A 26,306-nucleotide genomic window follows, 5' to 3' on the forward strand; every position below is an offset into this window, starting at 1 on the left:
GCCATGATCAATGAAATAGATGCTCTTCATCATAATGGGACATGAGATCTTGTTCCCTTACCTCCTGGTTCCAAACCGGTTGGTTGTAAGTGGGTCTACACTGTCAAATATCTCCACGATGGTTCTATTGAGCGTTTGAAAGCTCGTCTTGTTGCAAAGGGGTACACTAGACTTATGGTGTTGATTATGATGAGACTTTTTCCCCAGTTGCAAAAATTTCTTCTATATGGGTCCTTATTTCCATTGCTGTTAATCGTAACTAGCCGTTATTTCAATTAGATGTGAAAAATGCTTTCTTATATGGCAACTTAGTTGAAGAAGTTTATATGGAACAACCACCTGGGTTTGTTGCTCAGGGGGAGTATCGTCATACTGTTTGTCGCCTTAGAAAGGCACTGTATGGATTGAAGTAATCTCCAAGGGCTTGGTTTGGAAAGCTCTCTGCGGCAGCATTAGCATTTGGTCTTAAGAGATGTCAGATAGATCATTCGGAGTTTCACCAGCGCACTAAAGCTGGGTTCATTTTCCTTGTGGTATATGTAGATGACATTGTGATCACAGGTGATGATTCTGAAGGTATTGTTAAATTAAAGTTGTTTCTACAAAATCAGTTCCACACTAAAGACTTGGGTCAACTCAGATATTTCTTGGGTATTGAAGTTGCTAGATCCACGAAAGGTATAAGTTTATCTCAAATAAAATATGTATTGGATTTATTAGAAGAAACAGGTATGTTGGGTGGTCGTCCTGTTGATGCTCCTATGGATCCAAATACAAAACTCTTATCAGATGAGGGTGATCTATTTGATGATTTTTGCAAATATTGACGGCTTGTTGGGAAATTAATTTATCTCGCTATCATTCGACCGGATATCTCATATGCAGTTAGTGTTGTAAGTCAGTTCATGGGATCTCCTAGGATGCCACATTGGAATACAGTTCTTCGGATTATCCAATACCTCAAGCAAGCTCCAGGTTTTGGGTTGCTATATAAACTAAATGGATATCTTAGGGTAGAAGGTTTCACAAATGCTAACTGGGCAGGTTCTCCCTCAGATAGGAGATCTACTACAGGCTACTGCATATTTATTGGTGGAAATCTTGTTACATGGAAAAGTAAAAAGCAAACAGTGGTAGCACGATCTAGCACTGAAGCAGAGTACAGGGCAATGGCCCATACCTCTAGTGAGTTAACGTGGATACAACACTTTCTTGAGGAACTTGGGTTAATAGTCAAGACTCCTATTCCATTGTTCTGTGATAACCAAGCAGTTGTTCACATTGCATTTAATCCGGTATTTCATAAAAGAACGAAGCATATTGAAGTTGATTGGCACTTCACTTGAGATAAAATATTAAGCGGGAACATTTCTACCCCATTTGTGCAGTCTGAAGATCAATTAGCTGATATGTTTACTAAGGCTCTTGGTCATAATCGGTTAAAAGCGATTTGTTCCAAGCTGGGATTATATGATATATATTCTCCAGCTTAAGGGTAGGGGTGCACCCGGTTCCGGTTCTCACGGTTCCGGTTGGAACCGGAACTGTTCATGACGGTTCCTTGAAACCAGAACCGAAACCGGAACTGGAACTGGAACCGTATAGTATAAAACCGAATCGGAACTGAACCGTAGGTTCCGGTTCGGTTCCATGAGAACCGTTAACTATTTGGTTTTTTTTATTATAAGCTTGTACTTCAAAAACAATTTTTACCAAGCTGCAACAACAATGAAAACTGTAATGAAACTTTTGCATAAATCAAGCAATTGTTGTACTGAATCTCACTTGGTTTTATAAGCACTAAAATCACCATAACAGAGAAAAAATAAATTTAAAAAAAAAAGAGAGATGAAGAAGAATGGAAAAAGTCTCAAATAAAGGCTTGTCTAATGGAGAAAAAAGAAAAGGAAAAGGAAAAGCAAACAGAATACTCGTTACCAACGAAAGTTCCGGCGATCGACTGAAGAATTCTCTTCTCTACCTGAACGCAGTATATAATCATGCCAATACGAGAGAGAGCTACAAAGATGAGAGAGAAATTTATTAAAAAAAAAAAAAAAAAACTGAATATATATATATATACACACACACAAACCTACTTAGAAATCAACTACTTGCAACCGTGAAGGAGCGTGATGAGATCTGGGTAGCCGGCGCCACTGCTGTGAGAGATCAGACTTCAGATCTATTAGAACTTTAGATGAGACATTGAGAGTAAACGAGGACTGAGAGAGTGAGAGATTTAGGGCAAAAAAACTAAACAAAAATAGGTTTTTTAGTCACGGCCCAGTTTATCTTTACTTTTTTTTTAGTATAAAATTAAATATATAATACATATATATATATATATATACGGTTCCGGTTCTTACCAGTTCCCACGGGCTGGAACCGGAACCGGAACCGTGTGTTCACAGTTCCTAAATTCGGAACCGGAACCAGAACCGTGAAAAACGGTTCCGGTTCATACGGTTCCGGTTCCGGTTCCGGTCCTACGGTTTCGGTTCTTTTGTGCACCCCTACTTAAGGGGGAGTGTTAGAATATTTATATGTAAATATATATTTATGTTGGGGTCAGATTGTATTTAGATATAGGGCTTGTGGCCATTATGCAAATAGGCCTTTCTTGTATTGTATATTTACCCTTTTATGTTTAGGGTTGGAGAGTATGAATGAGAAAAGTACTGCACCTCCATCTCTCACTTCATCATCTCTCTCTCTCTCTACTCTTGCAATTTCACAAGTAGCATATGATTTATTCAATTGTAGTTGTTCTACAACTAAGAAGATACTAAAAACAAAGGGGTACACAACTCTTCTTTTTTTTTTTTTTTTTTTTTGATAAGTAAGAAAAATTTTATAAAAGCGCTCAAAAGGGGAACGAAGCCCTGAAAATATACACAAGGCCACAAAGGACCTTTAGGCCTTCAAAGAAGCCAAAAAATCGACAATTTCGTCTAAAGATCTATGATTTCTTCCAGAAACCCAATAAAAAAGGGTGGAAATGATAGAGAATTTAAGAGTAGAAATTGACAATTCCTTCCTATTAAAATATCTTCTATTCCTCTCGAGCCAAATACACCACCACACACAAAGAGGCGTAGCCCTCCAAGCATCCAGAATGTGAGCCCCCACATGGCAACCTCTCCAAGCCTCAATCAACCCTCTAACGGATCCAGGCATAACCCAAAGAATTCCAAACAAGCCAAACATCAAATTCCAGCAGTCTCTAACCATGTTGCAATGGAAGAGAAGGTGATCCACAGATTCCTCATCCCGAAGACACATATAGCAGCGATTGACCACCCCTTGATTTCTCATTCTCAAATTATCCTGGGTTAAAATCCGTCCCAGAACAGAGGTCCAAGCAAAAAAACCCACCTTGAGAGGAGCCTTAGAGCGCCAAACAGCCTTCCAAGGGAAACGAGCTCTATGATCATCCGTGAGGCATCTGAAAAAGGATCTAACCTCCAAGCGCCCATGAGAGGTGGCAGCCCAGGACCAATAATCAGAAATCCCATCCACAATCCTCTGGCGATACAACAACTCCAGAAAACGAATGCCCTCCTTAATCTCCCAATCCTGAAACAACTGCCTGAATCGAACATCCCAAACCAGTGACCCACTGTCAAAATGATAGCAGTTAACCACTATGGCCTACCTATCCATAGTAATCCTGAAAAGATGAGGAAAAGAGGTGGCGAGAGGAGAATCCCCACACCAAACATCCTCCCAAAAGCTGATCCTTGTGCCATCCCTGATTCGAAAACGAACGTGTTTGGAAAACACATCCCAACCCTTCCGAATGACTTTCCAAAACCCCACACCTCGAGGGCCACGCACCTCCAAAGAATACCACCCTCCTCTAGACTCCCCAAAATGACAAGCAACGACCCTCCTCCAAAGCCAATGCCTCTCCACACCAAATCTCCACAACCATTTCCCAAGGAGAGCCTTATTAAAAGGCACCAGTCTTCTAAGACCCAAACCTCCGTAACGAATTGGCCTGCACATCTGTTCCCAACAAACCAGATGGAACTTAAACTCTTCACCTCTCCTCCCCCCCCCCCTATAGAAAATTACGCTGCAATCTCTCAATCCTCTCCACAACTGAAGAGGGAATCTGAAACAGAGAGATAAAATAAGTAAGAAGGCAAGAAAGGGCGCTCTTAATCAGAGTGACCCTACCTCCCTTGGAGAGATACTGCTTCTTCCAACCCGCCAACCTCTTCTCAAACCTATCCACCATAGGGTCCCAAACCCCAACACATCTAGACGAGGCCCCCAAAGGCATCCCTAAGTAAGAGATGGGAAAGAAACCAGTACGACAACCAAGAATATCAGCCAAAAACCCAATCTCAGGGACCTCTCCCACTGGCACCAAAATGCTTTTGCCCACATTCACCTTAAGGCCAGAAACAACTTGGAACCAAATCAGGACACACCTCAAATATCTAAGCTGGGACACATTCGCATCACTAAGAACCAAAGTGTCATCGGCAAACATTAAATGGGAGACCTCCAACTGAGGAGCAGCATCCCTGCCCATTTGAAAGCCTCTCAGAAACCCTAACTCAATAGCCTTACTCATCAACCTACTGAAGGCCTCCATCACAAACAGGAATAAGAAAGGGGAAAGTGGATCCCCTTGTCTTAAACCCCTCGAGCTAGAGAAAAAACCAGTAGGAGCACCATTCACAAGAATCAAGAAGCGAGCACTGGAAATACAAAAATGAATCCATCTCCTCCACCGATCACCAAACCCCATCATCTCCATCAGGTAAAGAAGGAAGTTCCAATTCACATGGTCGTAAGCCTTCTCCAGGTCAAGCTTACACAAAACTCCCGGGACCCTACTGCGTAATCGGGAGTCCATACATTCACTGGTAATAAGAACTGAGTCCAAAATCTGACGACCTCCCACAAAAGCATTCTGAGAATCAGAAATGACACCATCCAGGACTTTTCGCAACCTAGAAGCAAGAACATTGGCAATCAACTTGTAGAAACACCCCACCAGGCCAATAGGGCGAAAATCCCTAATATCCATCGCCCCTCCTTTCTTTGGAATGAGAGAAATGAAAGCGGCATTCAAACTCTTCTCAAAAGAACCCTGAGCATGGAAAGCATGAAATGAACCCATCACCTCCCCTCTAACCACCTCCCAGCACTCCAAAAGAAATCTCATGGTAAAACCGTCGGGACCTAGGGCTTTATCCCTGTTACAACTCTTCAAAGCAGAAAGAACTTCCTCTTCAGAGAAAGGCTCCTCAAGACCCGAGCATTCCTCACTAGAAATAAAGGCAAACTAAAGCCCCTCAAGCAAAGGTCTCCACTCAACAGTCTCAGTGAACAACTTCTCGTAGAACTCTAAAATGCCCTTGCAAATATCCTTCTCCTTGCATAGAAGCTCCCCTTCCACCTGAATCGTCCTAATATGGTTACCCCTTTATGAGCATTGGCCAATCTGTGAAAAAATTTCGTGTTACTATCCCCCTCCTTGAGCCACAAAGCTCTAAACTTTTGTCTCCACGAGATCTCCTCCATGATCGCAATCTCAGCAAACTCCACCTTACACTCCGCCCTCTGAACTTTCAAAGCATCAGCTAAATCCCCTTGACCCTCCATCCTATCAATATAACCGATCTCAACCAGAACCCGATTTTTCCTCCACACAAGATTCCCAAAGACTTCTTTGTTCCAAATCTTAATACTTCCATTCAAACGACGCAAATGATCTGCCAGCAAATGACTTGGGGTGCCAATCACCCCAAACCCGCCCACCAAGATCGGACCCTTTCCAGAAAACCCTCATCCCGAAGCCACATATTCTCAAAACGAAATGGAGAGCGTCTACTTCGCAACCCGCCACAATCCAGCATCAACGGGACATGGTCAGAGATAGGACGGGCCAAAGTATCTTGCATAGCATCAGAAAACATCTCCTCCCACTCCCCGAACACAAGGAACCTGTCAAGCCGAGAGAGAGTAGGGGGAAAGCGTCCACTAGACCAGGTAAAAGGCCCACCCTCCAGAGGCAGATCAATCAATCTAAACTGATCAATGAAATCCGAGAAAACCTCCATATCAGAAGTCCATCTACCCCCCGTCGATCTCTAAAAAGGAGATCAAACAATATTGAAATCCTTTCCAACACACCAGGGAAGCAACCATCTCCTTCGAACCTCCCCCAATTCCTCCTAAAGCAAATGACGCATACTATCCTCTGTAGGCTCGTAAACACCAGAAAGGACCCAAGGAAAACCATCATCTACCAAAGAAAACACACAGGAGACAGAGAACCTCCCAACATGAGAATCCACCTTAGACACCCATCTGTTATCCCACATGATCAAAATGCCACCCGAAGAGCCAACAGCATCCAAAACAACCCACTCCACAAATCTTCCACCCCAAAGACTACGCACCAACCTATCCGACGTCGAAGCGTGTTTGGTTTCTTGCAAACACACCACATGACCTCCCCCTTTACGAATGACCGACTTCACCACATTTCTTCTGACCGAGTCATTAAGACCCCAGATATTCCATAAAAGAATTTGTAGCTTCATGGGGAAACAACAGAATTAGAGAAACCACCCCTCCTACCACCATCACTCTCCCTGGATCCCCTGTTCCTCCTTTCGTAAGTGATAAAACTAGTAGGATTATGCAACACCGAATCACCCACCCCTTCCTGACTTCTGTCCTTGCCTCCCACCCTCTCCCTGAGTTGAGAATTGAGAACTCCCTAGAACAACTGCATCTCCTCATCCTCCCTGCCCTCTAAAGAAACTCCCAACAGAGAGCCCACTTCCATCCCATTCTCCCTCACCCACTCCTCCTCCACATCATTCACCTCTTCAGAAACAGAAGAACCTCTCATCCAATCCTCCTCCGGACGAACAACAGCCAAAGGGACAGCCAAGTTCACTGCTTGCTCAATGTTATTCCATTGAACTAAACCCAAATCCCCATCATGTGCAGAGCCAGCATTACCCTCCCAATCATCAAGGACAGAAGAGGAAAGGGAGCAATCAGTCATCAGTGAATCAAGTTCCTCCTCAAACTGGACAGATTTGGATGCCAAAAGATCCCGAAGCTCCTTCAACAAAACAGTAGCAGAAGCACCATTAATCTTCACCCTAACATTCCGTCCCACGCAAACCGTAACACCCTCACCAAAAAACTTTGAAAAATGAGCGAGGCTAAGCCCATTCGAGATCCGCCGTCATGACCAACATCTGACTCAAACACCGAGTCACTTTTACCAACCAGAACCAAGGAATTGGACACAGTGGCCACCCCACCCTTCTCCAACCCCAACGAGCTACTCAATCCCCTAACAGAAGGAGAAGGGGAAGAAGAGAAAGTATGGAGAAAAGAAGATCCAGAAAAAGCTGTGGACTTACCCGAATCAGAACCCGGTTGCGAAGACAGCACCCATTTCTGCTTGTCCTTTCGAGTCCACCTCTTACGAAGCGCAGGAAGGAAGACTTTCTTCTTAGACAGATGATGGTAATGCGCAGACTTACCTCGCCGATCCTCTCTGACGCTCGCGCTGAGAGAACCACATGGTTGAGAGCATCTTCCGTCCACTGAGGAAGACAAAGCTAACGACCCAAATCTGTTGCTCAACGCAACCCCAGAGCAAGAAGGGACTGAGTCCAGCCCATTCGTCGACCCAAAAATCTCGCCAACAGAAACATCATTAAGTGGCTGAGAAATAAGACCTCCATCCAGCCCACAAACCTTAGTCCCCTCACTCGGCCCACCAGAAAATTTAGAAACCTCCTTAGTCCCTTCAGTCCTTTTAACAACCGAAGCCCTACTCCACGGCCCAAGACCAAGCCCATCATCACCAGAAGGCTTTGGACCCTTCCTAGCCCAAGCGAATGAAACTGAATTTGGAGCAGAATTTGAAAAGAACGTGGGAACAGCTGGATTTGTCTTATAACGGCCATGTCCTGGATGCCAACCACGTGTATGGATAAAGTTCCTCCCCCGCTCGCGCGTATACTGCACATGAATCTCACCACGATGCCTTCTCTGATCCCAACTCTACAAAAAGACTGACGGCTGCTCCCGGTGAAACCTCCATCCCACTGATTCGACCGGAACCCAACTTGCCGACAACGATCCATCGTGAAAGAAGGACCTTCCCGCCGTTTCTGAGTGAACAGCCGTCTAAAACACTTCATATTCCGGATCCACAACGCATCCCTCCATTCTTTCCATTTTCTAAACTCAACCATCCCCTTCTCCCCTGACGATTCCCACCGCAACCATACCTTCTCCTTAAGCAGATGAGAACTATCACCCCCTTCCAAACTATCTGTCATCGGAACAAGCTCCGGAGGCTTCTCCTCCCAAATAGCCACCTTAAAGCAAAGCCGATCATCATGAATAAACACAAACGGAGGACAGACCTTGCCGTCTGCCACTGTGATACAGACTCTCTCAGCATCAACAGTTTCATCAGCGTCGACCCAAATAAAACCACCACATAAATCTCCGATCATCACGAACAGAGCATGGCTCCAAAGGTGAAGAGGGAGACCGTAAATCGAAACTTTCTTCAGCCCCTTCTCTTTCAGGACCTCTGAGCACCCCGCCCTAAAACTCCAAGCATCCACAGTCAGAGTTGCCTTTCCCCAGTCACGTCGACCCACTTTTAGCACACGAAAAGCCTCTGTCGGAGAAGGAATACGAAAGAGAAACAGAGAATCCGGCAACGACGAAACCCCCACACCAGAGGAGACGTTCCAAACTCTTGATGCCCAAGCAGCAATTTAAGCCCTATCACCCACATCCTTATCAAACTTTCCCACCAAATACGATCGAAGATAATCTCTTCTTGACCATCCCACACTAATACTTCAAGAAACAACCCTTCTAATAAATTCAAAACATGCAAAATCGCGGCAAAATGATTATTATATTGAAAATTTGAAAGGATAACCAAAGGCGATCTTTCAATTATAATTATACCCAGTAGGTTGTCAAATAAAAGTAGGTGACAATTGCGGTTCATGAATTTGTAAATATGTTTCATTTCTGAAAAGCACCGAGACCTTAGTTGTGCTCTTAGTAAATGAATTGCAATCTCATAATGCATGTCTTCCTAGTAAATAAGATATTGATAGCTAAATTAAACACCATTTCATGTCAAATTTCTGATTTTTACTTTCTACAGCCTTCGTGGCTATGAAGTAGTTCAATGCAATATACCGAAAGAAAAATGCTTTAAAATTCAGCAGTCTACTACAAAAATTCACCTGTATAGCCGTTGGGATCCAGCCCCAAGAAAGACGAACCCTTAGTTGACCAATCACGGTTCCCTACATCCTCTGGATTGCTTCTTCAGCAGATGCCCTGTAAAGACAAATATAAAGCAAAATAATAAGACAGAAAAGAGAAGTAAATGGAAGCTACTTTAGAAACAAAACAAAATAAATAAGAAATCATGTGGGAAAAAAAAAAGACTAGAATACCAACTCATTATTCAATTTCAAATACCCTTAGAAATTAAAATCTCAACTATATATTTGGATAGAGAATAGTGGATCTTGTTTTATCAATTTATCAAAGGAAATACTATGATTTTGTAGAATATCAAACCAAGATATTGATTTAGTAACTCGGTAATAATCGTTAATCTCTTCACAGTTTTTAATAATTATTTCACGATATATTGAGCAAGGTATAGTCTTCTCAATCACATAGAAAAAATATTCCCGACTTGCCAAGGGGTGTAAATGAGCCAAGTAACTATATTTTTTAGCACCGCTCAAGCATACTAAAAATCAACCCATCTAAATTCAAGTTTGGATCACTTTTCAGCAAAACAATCAAGAATGGGGGGCAGGTCATCAGATCAATGCATATCATGTTTAAGTTGTTGCATAAATGGTGCAGGGTGTTATCGATTTAAAAGGAAAGAGGAGGGCAGGGTGACATTATTCCACAATGGCTACTACTTCATTGAAAGAGTTGGAGCTGCCACATCAAGACATGATATTGTACAGCTTACATGATTTGTGATCCATATAATGAGTAGAATAAGTCCAGTGAGGTACACTAAAACATAAAATTTGATAGGAGCATTTCGTTCTTCTCTGAATTATTTTCTTGTGAGCTCAACACGTGTCATGTTTAGATTCTTATTAGCCACAATAGTCACAGCTAGTGAAAAATCTTATTATAGATAGGACAAAAGGGACTGTTCTACATATATAGCCAAGGACTTTTAATTTTATTATTTTACTTACAGCTTTACCATGCTCATGTAACTGATTTGATCCTGAGCACATCTGCTCCAAGTTGAACTCAAACCAAACCAAGCTACCTGGCTCAATTTACAGCCCATGACCTGCCACTTTCCACTTCTTGAACCAACTACTTGGTTTTAAATACAGAACTTCTCTTGCACATATAAAAAATAAAAAAAAAAAAAAAAAGGGTGTGTTTGCATATCATAGTCAGTCTAGGATATCTCTCAGTGGAGCTTTCAATTCTTAACATGTTATGAGAGAATTTAAATATATTTTTAGAGAGAACTTTGAGAATCAATCTAGGGCTCTTCATACATTACCATACTATATGTGATACGAGAGAATCAAAGCAAGAAACAAAATTGAAATTATCCATCAGAACATCAACCGAGTGGTTCAAAGGACAAGTTGATTGAACGTCACTAGTCATTAGAGAAGTCCATGGAGGAGCAGACTCTGTGAAAAGTGAGTCAGTCGATAAATTAGTGGCTAGGGGATCTGGAGAAATCTTGCGCGAGTCTAAGCTGGGAGGAACTACGTGATTCTTGGGTTAAAGTCTGGTAACTTAGTCTGTAACCTCTCATAATTGATTTTGATCAGCCTGGACTAAGTGCTGTGGTTTTTCTTTCTAGGATTTTTCAAGTAAAAGATATATATATATATAATATATATATATATATGATAAGTAAAATATATTAGAAAACATTCAAACGGGAACACGTCGCAAGAGCTATACAAAGTTCGAAGCCAGAGACAAGATCCTAAGGAACCACCGAACCCAAAAAATCAATAAACTCATCGATGGATATACAATTACTCCCCAAAACCCAACTAAAAAGAGATCTAATAATATGAAACTTCAAAGCCCTAGGAAAATTCCTCCCCTTCAAAAGATCTTTTATTCCGCAACTTCCATAAGCACCCCCAAGCACAAAGGGGAACCACCCTCCAACACTCACGGGCGTGGGCTCCCACAATACAGCCTCGCCAAGCATCAATCAAACCCCTCGAGGACTGACGCATAACCTAATGGACACTGAAAAGGCCGAAGATAAGGCTCCAACAGTCGTGAGCTACAGGGCAATGTAAAAGAAGGTGATCTATAGACTTTCCACTCCTCTTACACAAATAACACCAATTGATTGTAATATGTCTTCTGTTTCTCAAATTATCCAGGATCAAAATCTTACCCCAAATAGCAGTCCAGCCAAAGAAGGCCACTCTGAGGCGCATAATATACTAACTACTAAATTTTGAACAAGGACTAACGGTAGTTCAAAAAGTTGTTACAAATTAATATCCATGTTGAAGTTAGGGTTCAAAGTAAAAGAAATATAGAATACCGTGTTAGGAAATTTTGAGAGAGATCAATCTACGATCTACTCTCCCTTGTATATATATGATAATTGTTATTATAACAAAATGACTAATATGCCCTCACTAAAAATATAAAATAACCCATATACATTTTAACACTCCCGCTCAAGCTGATGAGTATAAATCATATAATCTCAGCTTGGAAAAGATAACCTTCAGCCGATTATGACTCAGAGCCTTAGTGAACATATCAGCAAATTGATCTTCAAACTTCACAAACGGAGCAGAGATGTTTCCACTCAATATTCTATCTCGAATAAAGTGACAGTCGACTTCGATATGCTTAGTCCTCTCATGAAACACAAGATTAGATGCAATGTGAATAGTTGTTTGATTATCACATAATAACGAAATAGGAGTTTTGACCATCAAACCAAGTTCCTCAATAAATTGTTGCAACCAAGTCAATTCACTACAGGTATGAGCCATTGCCCTATACTCAACTTCAACACTAGACCGAGCTACCACCGTCTGCTTCTTACTTCTCCATGTAACAAGATTACCTCCTAGAAAAGTGTAATATCCCATAGTAGATCTCCTATCTGAGGGAGAACTAGCCCAATCAGCATATATAAAACCTTCCACCCTGATATGTCCATTTGATCTATACAACAATCCAAGGCCTGGAGCTCACTTGAGATATTGAATAATTCGAAGAACAACATTCCAATGTGGCACTTTAGGAGCTCCCATAAACTGTCTTACGACACTAACTGCATATGAAATATCAAGCCGAGTAATGGTGAGATAAACCAATTTGCCAACCAGTTGTCGATATCTTCCAGGGTCATCCCTCAACAGGGAAGAGTGTTGTATTTGGATCCATAAGAACATCAACCAGACAACCACCTAACAAACCCGTTTCTTCTAAAAAATCCAGCACATATTTCCTTTGAGACAAACTTATACCTTCCTTAGATCTAGCAACTTCAATGCCCAAGAAATATCTAAGTTTAGCCAAGCCTTTAGTGTGAAACCGATTCAGCATAAACAACTTCAACCTAGCAATGCCTTTAGAGTCATCACATGTGATAACAATATCATCCACATACACTACAAGAAGGATGAAACCTGCTCCAGTATGTTGGTGAAATACTGAATGATCTGTTTGGCATCTGCCAAGACCAAATTCTAATGCTGCCTCAGAAATTTTTCCAAACCAAGCCCTTGAGGATTGTTTCAATCCATGTTGATCCTTCTTTAGGCGACAAACACTATAACGATACTCCCCCTGAGCAAAAAACCTAGGTGGTTGGTCCATATAGACCTGTTCAGCTAAGTCACCATGTAGAAAGGCATTTTTGACATCCAACTGAAATAATAGCCAATTAAGATTAACAGCAAGAGAAAATAAAACCCGAATTGAAGAAATCTTGGCAACAGGGGAGAATGTCTCATCATAATCAACTCCATATATTTGCGTATAACCCTTAGCAACAAGTCGAGCTTTTAACCGCTCAATAAAACCATCAGGGAGATATTTGATAGTATATACCCACTTACAACCAACAGGCTTGGGACCAGGAGGCAATGGAACAAGATCCCATATTCCATTACTATGTAAGGCATCCATTTCATCTTCCATTGCTTTCCTCCAACCCGAATCAGATAGAGTAGTAGATAGCTTGGAGGATGGCTTGTAAAGCAATACGGTAATCAAAAAATTAAAGTCTCTTCAAAAAATGTGATTAGTTTTACTAAGAATAGCCATTTAGATGTAAGTGGTATATGTGAAAGCTCAAATACATCCGTCCAACAAGAAACTTTATTCTGACCTAAATCTCAATAGTTTGAACCCTGAGAAATAAAGAATCGAAACCCTAGGCTCTGATATAGAGTTGGTGCAAGGCCCTAAGTAGATTTAGGGAGGGATGAATAGATCTTCTCCAATTTTAATTAACAATAACTGATTTTTATATTGCAACAATTATATTTAGAACGTAAAAATATGAATCAGTTATAGTGAGAAAAGACAAATAAATCAAACACACGTAAACGAAAGACGTGGGTTACTAGTTTTCCATTAGTGCAAACAAGAATAATTAGCGGGTTTAGGTAGGTTTAATGTGGCCCCCAGATATATACTTGCCAACAAACCCTACTCTAATCTTCCTGCAGTCATTTTCTCTCATTCGCTTCCTTTCTCTCTCAAACTTAGAATGTAGGTCTTTCATATTGTGGATTGAATTTCTTGGAAAAATATCTAAGTCCACGGTGAGGACAATTGATATAGACAAGAGTGAGGGGCGTGTAAGAGACAAAGGGTTTTCGATACTGGTTCTTCCTATCATAGTACATTTCTTCTTTATGACACATAATATTTGCTCGGATCTAATTCGACTTGAATTTAAAGGGTCTTTTGAGATTTGTTATGATGGCATGATGAATTAGAAAAAAGAGAGCTCTTCTATTTCAAATTTCCTAATTATATAAAATAATGGAGAGAGAGAGAGATGGATCTGTGTCATGCAAGCTTGGGTTGACCCATATATCCGATCCGGTTTAAAGTTTCAGGTTGATTGCAGGTCAATCACGTTTAGTCAACCCGTCTACACCCAAGTCACTTAATGCGGGTCAATATAGACTCAACCATTTTTTACCCACCCAAACCTGCCTGAATCCACCCATCTGCAAGGCCTAATTCAAAAATCTTTTATTTTTTTAATAAATCAGAATATGTATGCATGCATTTTGCCCTAAATGAGTTACGATAAGAAAGCATGATTACAAACCCTAATTGGTGAACTAATTATTCAAGAGGAGATTTTTCCTTTATACTCTTTGGTGTATCTTCAAATTTTAATTCTGCCATTGGACATATTTACAACCACTAACTAACTAATTGATCTAACTCTAAAAAATAAAAACAAAAGTTACAGACTCTGGCTTTTGTTGTGACATTTGCCAACACTAAGAACTAATCCTCACAAACCCTAACGAAACAAGAATTTTACAAAACTAAATCATTGGCAAATCAATAAACTCTTATTATTTCTAACTGGACAAGAATTCTACAAGCCAAACAAACCTGGTTGCAAACTGCACAAAACCACATCCATTAGTTGTAGGGATCTTGACATAGATAATTTCTCCAAATTGCAAAAAGATTGACCTCAGTTCCTCTTCTGTGAGGTTAGGATCTAGATTCCCAATATAAACCTGCAATGGAGAAAGGTAGTTAGAAAAAGAAATAAGACATAAAGCTCAAAATACACGAGAGTGCTGGACTTACTGTAGTGTTATTCATAGCATTGTCTACTGGGATTGTCTGCACTGGTGGAGCTGGAGCTGGAGCATAAGCTGTAGCTGGATATAAGGCTGCCGAGGATACCACAAGGTTAGTTCAGGCCGAACCTAGACATATAGAAGTTACTAAAGTATCAACTAAAGCATGAGAATTATGCATATGGATGCCAGGTCCTTCCCTCATTCCAGGACTTAATGTCTGTCAAGCCTGTTAATGCATCCTCAAAGCCCCATATAAAGACAAATCAGAAGTTATTTGTACTGATGTTCTAAAATTATCAACTTCGCTGTTGACGCAAAAGGTTATTTACCATCATATCATTATACCCTCAAGATTATCGACAAAATATAAATAGTTTCAATAAACCATCAAGATATCATTTGTTGGTTTCTTACTTGTAATCATATTTAAATTTCTTTTATTGCCATAAAGTTTCAACATAAATTTTTTTTTTTTTTTGATAACCATATTTGAATTTCTTTTATTGCCTTTAAGTTCCATAAAAAAAATCCAGATTGTTCTCAGTATCTCCTTTATCCGCTTCATTATGAACTTCAATGTTAAATCCTCTTGTGCTCTTACATTTTTATATGCTTAATAGGATAATTCTGTTCTCTTAGAGCTCACAAAAATTTAAAACCAAATTATCCAAGAGTTGGTTCCAACTAAAAGGTATCTAATAGGGGAATAAGAGATCATTTTCAAGTTTGTGAAAGGATTAGAGCGTCTCCAATGCTCTCTCAAACGTCCTCTCAAACTCAAAATATAGGAGATTTTGTTTTCTGATACACTCTAATTGTGGGCTATACACCCTCTCAATATATGAGATTCTCAAAACTTTTCTCATATATAGCAGGTTACTACAAGTTGAGAACTTCAAATGCTAAGCCTTTTTTTGGATTTTTGTGCAGGTATGGGCGGGAAAGTCACATGAAAAGGTAAGAATAATGCATTGATTAAAATAAGAAAAGTAATGGTCAGAGTGTCAGCACAATTGGAACAGAATTGCTAAAATATAGTAGCATTTGGATGAAATGCACCATTGGAACATAATTGCTAAAATATAACATTTTGGCACTATAGCTCCTCTTAAAATATAACTTTACCATGGAGAAATAGCATTTTGCATTGGAGATGCTCTAAGGGAGTTATACGGAGTCACAAAATAAAAAAAATAAAAAAAATAAAAAAAAAAAATATATATATATATATATATATATATATGTTACAACAAACTCTACGAAAAATAAACACACCACACAAAGAACACAAAGATTTACGTGGTTCGGCAAAGCCTACGTGCACAATGAAAATCCGGCGAAAGATTTTACTATGTGAAAAATTGGAGATTATAAGTTTCAGCCCCCAAACCCTAGCGCTCTTTCTCTCTCTCTTTCCTGTGGTTTTCAATGTTCTCTCATAATCCCACTCCAAACCCTGAACGCCCTTATATACCAAAGTATAAGAGAGTACTAAATAGGGTCCAAGACCAATAAGAGAAAACGAGTCCAAAAAAAAAATTTGCATTTCCCAGGTCGCATTGGCCGAAACAAAATTCAGGGCACAACATCACAATATATATATAAGTGGGCTATTTTCTATTTTATTTTTTAAGTACTATGAAGTTGCATCTTAGTTCAGACGACATATCAATTAAAAACTTATAATAGTAATCAAAATTTAATCAAAAAAAGACAACGAAGAAAGAGAGGGTGGGGGGAAGAATTGAATAGAATTGCCTCCAAACTCAAAATTATATTGAAGATCCATTTCAAGAAAGAGGGCAAAGGATATGGATCATAGTGGCAAAATACTAAGCGCCTTGTGACTGCTAAAGTTCCTTTAAGAGAATGTTAGCTGGTTTGAATCAGTATCGATCATCCCCTTAGAAGTGATATTGATGCTTTGAAGCAGCAGTGAGAGGATTTTAAGTGTCAAAGTTTCTTTAGGGACTAAATTCCATCATCAAGGCATTTAAGAACAGATATTAGTTGGTGTTGGGAATATCCTTTGTCAGCAATGCTTATGGAGCTTCCCACTGTTTAATATGGCCCTTCAATTTCCTTAGTTCCTGACTATGAGTCAAAAAAATTCTGCTTTGATAGTTCGACTGGTCAACAGGGTTCTTTTTGTGGTACTACTAGCAGTTTTAGAGGTAGTAATGGTCTTTTGCTGCGGATTTAGAGGTCAAAGTGGTACTCTTAGTGCAGCAGAGATCCCGGTAGAGGTCATAACTGTTGAAGAGGTTGTGGGTGAAGGAGAGGATCACAATTGCATTTATTTTGGGTGAATTTCATATAATAGACCATTCTTTTGATGATTAGCACCTCTTAAGTTAAGGTTATCACAACAACCAGCTCAAATTTCATCCGTGTTTGTACATCTAATCAGCAGGAAGTGAATGCCACCACAGTCCAACTACTGTTTTAGGAAGGGAAAGAAGGAGAAAGAGGAAGAGAAAGAAATGGAAGTTTACCTTGGTCATCTAACTTGGAAGTTAGGTCTCTCAACTGTGTTATGGTGGCAAAGAGGAAGAAAACTCGAACCGTCCCAGTCTGAAAGAAAACTAATTAGAGAAACCCTAATTGGACTCCTATGAATGCTTAAGGACTGAAAAAATATAAGCAGTTTTACTTCCCAAACAGTTTAGGAATTTTAAAACCCACAAAACAGACCCATAACACGATCAAACTGCCAGCTATACATGACACGTATTATAAGATATGGTTTATAAATATTGAATGAAAACAGAGCTTTACTAGAAAGTGAATGAACAAACTAAGAAAAGGAATGATGAAACATCCTTTCAAGTAGACAAAATCACATAATAGATTACAACAATATATGTTCTAACAGATCCTCCACAACCTCATGTAAAGCAATCTATTTTCACAAGGAACTGAATGACCAATCTGCAAGATGGGATTACCTTGTTTCTTTTTCTTTTCTTGGTAGTTGACATAGTTTACTTTAATAACCATAAGTAGAAGTTACCTTTAGCTAGGAAAAAAAAAAGTCGATGTTACCTCTAGCTGCTGCATATTGCTGTTGAAAATCAGTAGTCTTCTTCGGTATTGCAATAATACGCATTGGCCTCGTCGGACAATAGACACCATTCATTTCAGTCACGGCACGGTTTCTTTCCATCTCATCAGCAAAGTAAACAAAACCAAATCCCCTTGAGCGCCAAGTATATGGATCAGTTACAACCTTGGCACCTTTAACAGATGGATAATGAGTCCAAAAGGTCTCTTGCAACAAGTAATCCGTGACATCAGATGCCAAGTCCCCAACAAAAATAGAATGCTCAGTCCCAGCAACAGGACGTCTCTCTCCAATCCCAAAAGATGCCCAATTTAACCTAAAATTTTGTTCAGTCCCAGGCATTTGTGTCCCATTGTATGACTGCAGAATCCTTTCAGCTGCTGCATGTGAAGCAAACTCCACAAACCCATAACCTTCTGGCTGGCCAGTGATCTCGTTACGTATTATTTTATTTGAAACCATCTGCATAGAGTTAGGTAGCCCATTTAATTTGTGCAATATTACATTAACTAATTAGCTAAAATGCTGAAACATGAACATCTCTCCTTCTTCTGAACCTGTTCCCATTCCCAAGAAGAAGAAGAAGAAAAACAAAACAAAACTTGTTTCCATTCAGGTCACAAGCAGTGATGTGTGCCACCATAAAAGGGTTGGCATAGTAGTAAGCTTTTTCTCCTAATATTTCAATGTTTAGAATATGGCAAATCAATCACTATGTTTCAACCAACATCTTTTTTCTTGAATCCTCGACCCTCTACTTTGGAATGGGAGGAAGCACCACTAATTCCAGTAATTAAGTGCTACTAATTCCAGTTCCACTAGAATCTTTGGATGCATGCCATGATTTAAGGCCCTAAACAGTTGAAAGAGAATATGTATTTGAGTTGAAATAATAGAAGCCAATTGATTAGCCATAAAGATTTAGGGCCAAAAAAAAAGATCTACACTCCATAAATTTTTACAGCAAGCTAGTTTTTCCATTTATTGAAATTTCTTCTCTTATACTGGTGAGAATAAATTTTTCATGATAGAAATTCATTAATTCATAGAAGCAAATAATCTATTTTTAAGGTCTAGTCTAAGTGATATGCTATATCTTGTATCCATTGAGAATAATATATCTGTGTTTGATTTTTCTTAGATTTTTTTTTTTTTTTCGATAAGTGATTTTTCTTCGAACTTAGAAAAAGATAATAGAATCATCAGCCCCTTCCAGTGTAACTATGTTTCTTTCAAACTAAACATATGACTGCAAATTTAAATTTTGAAGGGAAAAAAAAAAAAAGTTGCCGTGCAGGACCATTGCTTGGTGCACTGGTAAAATGTTCGGCTGTCAAGTGCAAGAACGCGAGTTTGAGTCTCGAGAGCAACCACTTTGTGCAATTCACAAAACGTCGGGTAGACCCTTCAAAAATAAGCCAAGTGCGAGCTCAACTTCAGGGCCATAAAACAAGCCAAGCCATAACATGCTCGGGCTTGGCTCACCCCAGCTTGTGAACTAGAAAAGATTGTACTTTTAGCTTTAACTCATCAGGAATATTTCTGTGAATGGTCAGTATTCATCCACGTTATAATTTTCCAGTCGGCTCCTGTTCTTCCATGTCTACCACTTTAGAGACATTAAATAAATAAAATCTACTTATCAAAAAATAAATAAATAAATAAATAAAATCTAAAGGTCATAATCCACGAAAATCCAAACTTGTTCTCATTCTAAGCCCCCTACCTAAGCCATCAAAACTACGCCCAACTCCTCTTTAACCAAGGACTTAAACACCTTTAAAAGACCTCCATTATTGAAAGTAGTTTGAGTGATAGTCATCAAAAGAAGAGATCTAGCTTTTGTGAAAGAAGAACTAAATAAGCAAGTTAGGTTGCTTTTATTTTCCTACGAGGAATACACACATCCTCATGTCCTACCTCTCGCACTTGGGTGAACAAATATCACTAAAGTTAAGACCAAGTGCTTAAGGTCTTTTCTCTATATAGCATATCTTGCAAGGAATTAAATGTTGATATTTTTTGTTCCATGTAGCTAGAATGACTTTGTTTCTATTACACATGGGTTTTTTTGTTTTTTTTCCCTCCATATCTATTATCCCTGATATTTCAAAGCTGCAGTTCTCTGTAATTTTTTGTAATTATTATTATTTACTTCTTTTTTGGCCTTAAAATTGAGGTAAGCCAATCCTTGCCAAGGTCACGCTCATCAAAACTACATCAGCCAGGTCAGGTTACATAACATGTTAAGACTTTTCCAGGTCCAAGCCAAAGCCTGAGCACACACCCAACCTGACCAAGTCATGCCCAAACAGCATAGTATTAATTGTGTTATAAACAATTCCACATCATCAACAAAAATGGAAAATCCTCCACGGAGTTACATAGATATTCAGAGAAGTAGAAGAAAAAAAATGGATTTAATGGATCACGTTGCTTTGGTTTTCTAATAAATGAGAAACTAACAACATGGTTCTCCAACTCGGCCGAGTTGCAACGGAATTTGCCTCCAACGAGACTGAGTCGGGCCGATAGAGGAGGGAGAGTCCAGACGCTCGTGACATGGGATGACTTGGAAAGGAACCAGCGCATATCGGGGTGACTTGGGGCAACTCAGGGTGCCTCGGGCAGTGGAGGCTCACTAACACAGGGAATCGGCTGTGATGATAAAAAATGAAGACCCAACTCATTTTACACCATTTTCTCACCCTTTATTCTCACTCTACCAGCATTCTCTCTCTCTCTCTCTCTCTCTAAAACTAAGAGAGAAAAAAAAAAAAAGACCCTTGAATTTGAGCCTCAAACATCAAAATCAATAAGATTTAGCTTAGACCTTAAATCAAACACAACCCGAACAAGACTTAATTGGCGAGTTTTCATATTTTTTCTTCCACGTCAATCCTAGTATTGTATTAGTCTCTTCTCACTTGATACTATGTTGTTGTATAATATATTAATGTGTTTTAAGTGATTAATTTTTATTTATTTCATGTTAAAGTAAATTATTTATTAAACATTTATTGCCAATAGTCAATAAATGATCTTTAAAAAATCCATAAAATCATTAAAATTAATTAAAAACACGTATTTATTGGATTATGTAGTAGAAATTTGTGTATCAGTATGTTTTGGGCCCTATGTGCAAGGTTAAAAGAATTCACAACCGCAGCGCCAAATTTGGTACGCTATGCCCTATACGGGCCTCGCATCTGCAATTGCAAACTAGTCCTCGCACCAACTAAGACAAATAGTTAGAAAAATATGTTGTGCTTGCATTCAAAATAGAATGACCCAAAAAGATTTAAATCCAAACACCCCCACCCTTATATTGTTACCGATGTCAAGCACATGTACGGAGTCAATGCTTTTTGTACATATACAAAATGTATGCAACGATGATTCAAGAAACCATAGATGCATTTGCAAATCTAATACCAGTTCTATGTAGATGTATAGTACTTAGTGGAAAAACTTGAATGGTAGACACTTATTGGTTGAACAATCAATTAACGCACCTTTAAGTCGTAGCACAAACATTGACACAGATGCACCAATATATCAAATCCTCGAACACGATATCATACAGATAAGTCAATATAGAAAATCCTAAAAAAGTACAGAAATGGTGTGGACACATAAATAAAACTTGATCGCGGATATCAATTATATAAGACAATTACAAAAATTTGATTAATTTTTGAACTTCTATGCTAAGAATTGCATAATATAGTGTAATGTAGTTGACAAAAAACTTTGTTGAATTGATTTAAGTTGAGTTACCATGATCTCTTTTGATGTTGGTCTTCGCACCCACGGATTAAACATCACCAAAACTATGGCCTATGTTACATGGACTTGGGTACTTGTGTCGGGTATGGGTGCAGGTACGTCTCCATGCGTCGAATGTGTCAAATTTTCGAATAGGACACATGGACACGGCTAAATATTTATTTTATTTTTTTATTTTATTTTATTTTCTAGATTAAATGTTTTTATGTAAAAAAGTGTTCAATATAGGTATTTAACTCATTTTAAAGTAATAATATAATAAAATTGAATAATGGGATATGCTTTTTAAGTAAATGTCCAACCAAAAGTGTCAGACACATATCTCATACCCATGTCTAAGCAAATATGTGGCCGACGCCGGTACTTCACTACTTTTGAAGAGTCCATGTAACACAGGTTATGGTAAACTTACCTTGAGGTTCGGCTAGAACTACAATTGAACCCTAATATTAAATATCCATTAGTGTCGCAAGAAAATTTACGTTGAATGCCAAGATTACCCTTAATTAGAATGAAATTACACAGTTACGGAGATACCCCTCTAATCTTTCTAATAATAGATTTATCCTTGTGATACACTGATACCCCGCGGTCCCTACCCAATTCACTTGTCTAATTCCGCCGTCATCGCAACCATGCACCTCCATAGTTTGCGTTCTCCTCCCCATGAAAATTCTGATAAAACCCTTGTTTAGTGCTTTGTTCATTAAGATCAAAAGGCACCAAACATAAACAGTGGTTCTTTGTTTAGTGCTCTCTTCATTTCTGATAAACCAAGGGTTCAGTGAAATCTCGAGTGCACTGTTCCTTGTTTCATTATTTATTGTTCAAAAACAACAAACAACATTGTTTATTGCACTGGACATTTTCTTTGATATCAACCTCAAAAATTCCACCAGCAGAACACCAAAAAAGAGAATTCCAATCATTATATTAATTAGAGTGAAAGCCTCTACCAGCAACTTCTATGTTCTTTGAAATCAACCCAGGCATATCCTTCACTAAAATGAAATGCGAGAGAGCCTGACCTTGCGCAATATTCCATTTATTTCACCAAGTGAGTGGGCTAGAATCTCTGCGCCATGGACATAAATAGTGTATGACTGTGTCAAGATCTGCCTCAATGATCAAAACTGTTGCACTGTCATCAATCCCTTTTGTTCTCTCCTTTCACTTTTTCAATATTCTCTCTCCTCTCCCATATTTCTCTTCTCTTAGAGAGAAAGCGAGAAAGGATAAGATGTAAAGAATGAGACAATGATGATGGTTGATGGTGGTGGCAGAAGTAGGCGGTCATGGCTGAGGTTTCAGAAATCAGAAAGTCGATTGTACGGATCGTGTACAAAAGAAAAGGGTATGTGAGAGAGGGAGACTTTATTTCTTAAAAACAAAAATGATTTATGCTCTTCTGAAGATCTAGGGCCCGTGGAAGGCTGTTTGGTGTTCCAAGCCCCCCCCTAAAAGATTTTTTTTTTTTTTTTTTTTTTTTTTGTGGACTGCCGTATTGTGGAGGATCCTGATGCTGGATTCCTGAGAAGGAGAAGAAAGGTCGTAGTAATTGGTTCCGCATGTGTAAGAGAAATGAGGAGACTGTTGGTCACTTTTTGTTGCATTGCCCAGTGGCTTAGGATTGCCGGAGTTCATTGTTGGGATTGTTTGGGGTGCTGTGGGTTATCCCTCACTCCTTGCAAGGACTGGTTGAGGCTTGAAGAGGGTGTATAGCGGGTGCCCAAGCTTTTTGGAGGGCGCATGTGTGTTTTGTGGTGGTTATGTCTAGAACGTAATAGGAGATCTTTTGAGGGAGCAAGTTTTCTATTCTTAGCTCACTTTTCTTTTGGGTTCTTGGGAGAAATTGTAAATCTATAAAGGAGATAGTTGATTTTTTAGACTCTTTGAGAGTTTAGGGGCCCTATTAGGCCTTGTTTATTTTTTGTGGGATGCATTTCCCGTTTGAACGCTTTCTATTATATCTTTACTTATAAAAAAAAAATACTAATAAATAAAAAAATTCTCAATTTGCATGAACTGCTATGGAATTTTAGGGCTTTAACTCTAACAGGGGTGTTAGAGTAACATTTATGAAAGTTTAATCTGTGGATGTAGGTGACAAGCTTCAAGAGAGGTCGTGATAATTTACCCTATGTTATATATGTAATTGCTACTCTCCTACTATGTTTTGTCAATAACTACATTCTTTACCCTATATTAGAAAGTGTTTATTGCACACTTGATTTGTGGGGGTCATGTACACAATGCTAAAATTTTTAAAAGGTAAAGGACAGCCACTTCAGGATAGTTCATCTTATTTCCAAGATTGTCATGACACTTTTTTTATGATCATTTGCTATCGGCATCTAAGATGTGACAATTAGGTGTCCAAAATAATAGTTTATTTGAGATTGCATATGCATTCATGAGATGTCAACACTTGCTTTCTATAAGTGACCGTGCTTCTTATCCCAAGCCCAATAGTGAAAAATTTTAACATAAATAGAAAATTCATTCCTATATCCATATACATAAAGAGACACGTATCAATCACAAATGGGATGAGGCATATGCAAGCACTGAATGGTTAAGAGATGATGCGTGTATGTATTGCATTCTTCCAGTCCAAAAATGCTCATCTTTAATGTATATATTTCCATTCAGAGAAACAAGGGCACGATGTAAAAGTAAAACTACATCAATTCTAACAATTGATGAACCCAATTACTGAAACGTAGCTAAGTGATTTGAAAATCAGTATATATTTTCAAATTTAGAGACAAAATGAACATGCTAGACTCAAAGGGTACAGAGTAAACTACAAAGCAAGGAAGCTAAGTATCTATCTATCTATGTATATAGTCTGAAGAGAGAGAACGAATGGGACCTCGCCGGTGTGACCCAAGCAGTAATAGAGGTAGGCTTCGTCGCACCAGTACTGTAAATCGCCAACCCTAAGGGTACGGAATTCTTCGAGCGAGGTCGGGTGATGGTACGGTTGTGAAGATGATGTAATGGCCGTTGGTATCTGGCGTTGAGCCTGCGCGCTCATCATCCATTGCTGGTGTTGCTGTGCCTGTGCATCCATCACTCTCATTCTCTCTCTCTCTCTCTCTCTCTAGCTACACAGTTTCTCTTTCTCTTCTTCGCGCCTCAGTTCTCAGCTTTCTCCCTCTCTTGTAGGCTTGTAGCTCTGAGGGGGCTTCACCCCTTTCTTCTTATTTGGCACACCTGAGACAGAAGGAACAGCTAGAGCGACCAGAGCACTTCGTTCCTCACAAAAAAGAGATCCACAATCTTTACCATTTCTATCTATGAAATTTCTTGCGAGGTCCTTTTCAAGGGCGAAGAAAAAGCTCCCACGGATCAGAAGGAGAAGGGTTTCGAATTAAACCCGAAGGAATGTGTGTCATAGGGCTGCAATACTCCGTTCAAACCACCGCAATTCAAATACGTAGTAGTTAATAAGTCTTTAAAATAAAATAAAATAAAATAATCCTTACAAATGGGTAATAATAAGTACTAATAACCATCTCCAAAGGCAAACACGTTTTTTCTTTTTCTTTTTCTTTTTTTATTCCCGCCGTTATAGAAGGACTTGGAAACGGGATTTTTTCAGGATTAGGCAATCTCTACTAGGCTTATTTTATTTTATTTTTTTTTTTATTTTTTTTTTTAGTTTAGTTTAGTTTAAAACATTGAGGTGGTTTTGGACTTAAACAACCCCAATACATTATTGATTTTTTTTCATTTTAGTCGCCGAATGGAATCCAATTACTGAAATTAAAGTCTGGATTTTTTCAGGATTAGGCAATCTCTACTAGGCTTATTTTAATTTTTTTTTTTTTTTTTTTTTTTAGTTTAGTTTAGTTTAGTTTAGTTTAAAACATTGAGGTGGTTTTGGACTTAAACAACCCCAATACATTATTGATTTTTTTTCATTTTAGTCGCCGAATGGAATCCAATTACTGAAATTAAAGTCTGGAGGTGGTTTTGGACTTAAACAACCCGATACATTATTGATTTTTTTCATTTTAGTCGCCGAATGGAATCCAATTACTGAAATTAAAGTCTGCCTATGTTGTTACCTGCTCAGAACAGTCATATTTGATTGTATTTGTAAATTTTTGCATTATGTCACATTCTTTTAGAAAATAACTCAAATACTGAAATAAAAAGATATATTGTTCATTTTTTTTATTATTATTTATAAAAATAAAACAACCAAATATTTTCCTAGTATCTAGCTACATGAACCATGTATTTTTATTTCATTCTACTTAAAGATTATAACCTCAGTGTAATACTCGTAATTTATGTATATATAAAATTATATATCTATATCTATACTATTATTAAATGTGTTTCAGTATTTATTTATTTATATAAAAAATATATATATTAATTGATATAAAAATAGTTTTTGTAAAAATAGTTTCTATAAAACTTTAAAAATTACCTAATAAAATCAATCACATTCTATATAAAACTCTTATTTTTAGTTTTTTTTATGAATAATTATAGTTTCTATAAAACTCTAAAAATTACCTAATAAAATCAATCACATTCTATATAAAACTCTTATTTTT

At 38.5% G+C, this 26,306-nt stretch overlaps 1 protein-coding gene across 1 annotated transcript; it reads right to left on the minus strand.

Moving 5' to 3' along the window:
* Nucleotides 1-1,646: 1,646 nt before the first annotated feature.
* On the minus strand, nucleotides 1,647-25,723 carry LOC132311371 (polyadenylate-binding protein RBP47B'-like). The gene is made up of 6 exons (XM_059809271.1): nucleotides 24,605-25,723; nucleotides 17,922-18,402; nucleotides 14,881-14,966; nucleotides 14,677-14,807; nucleotides 9,276-9,372; nucleotides 1,647-2,019 (listed from the first exon to the last, which is right to left on the minus strand). Exons 1-5 carry the CDS (start codon nucleotides 24,812-24,814, stop codon nucleotides 9,339-9,341), a joined length of 942 nt encoding a protein of 313 aa, XP_059665254.1. The 5' UTR covers nucleotides 24,815-25,723; the 3' UTR covers nucleotides 1,647-2,019; nucleotides 9,276-9,338.
* Between the last annotated feature and the right edge of the window lie 583 nt (nucleotides 25,724-26,306).

This window comes from Cornus florida, unplaced genomic scaffold (genome assembly GCF_030987335.1).
Source record: "Cornus florida cultivar Cherokee Brave unplaced genomic scaffold, ASM3098733v1 CherokeeBrave_3.0.0_Hap2_Chr06, whole genome shotgun sequence".
Taxonomy (NCBI): domain Eukaryota; kingdom Viridiplantae; phylum Streptophyta; class Magnoliopsida; order Cornales; family Cornaceae; genus Cornus; species Cornus florida.

Excerpts from the sequence above, each read along its gene's own strand:
- LOC132311371 (XM_059809271.1), bottom strand. The coding sequence starts at position 24,814 with ATGAGAGTGATGGATGCACAGGCACAGCAACACCAGCAATGGATGATG. Across the intron at positions 14,808-14,880 it reads ATGCTATGAATAACACTACA|GTTTATATTGGGAATCTAGA; the intron begins GTAAGTCCAGCA and ends TCTCCATTGCAG. Across the intron at positions 9,373-14,676 it reads TTTGTGCAGTTTGCAACCAG|GGCATCTGCTGAAGAAGCAA; the intron begins GTTTGTTTGGCT and ends TTGTCTTTACAG.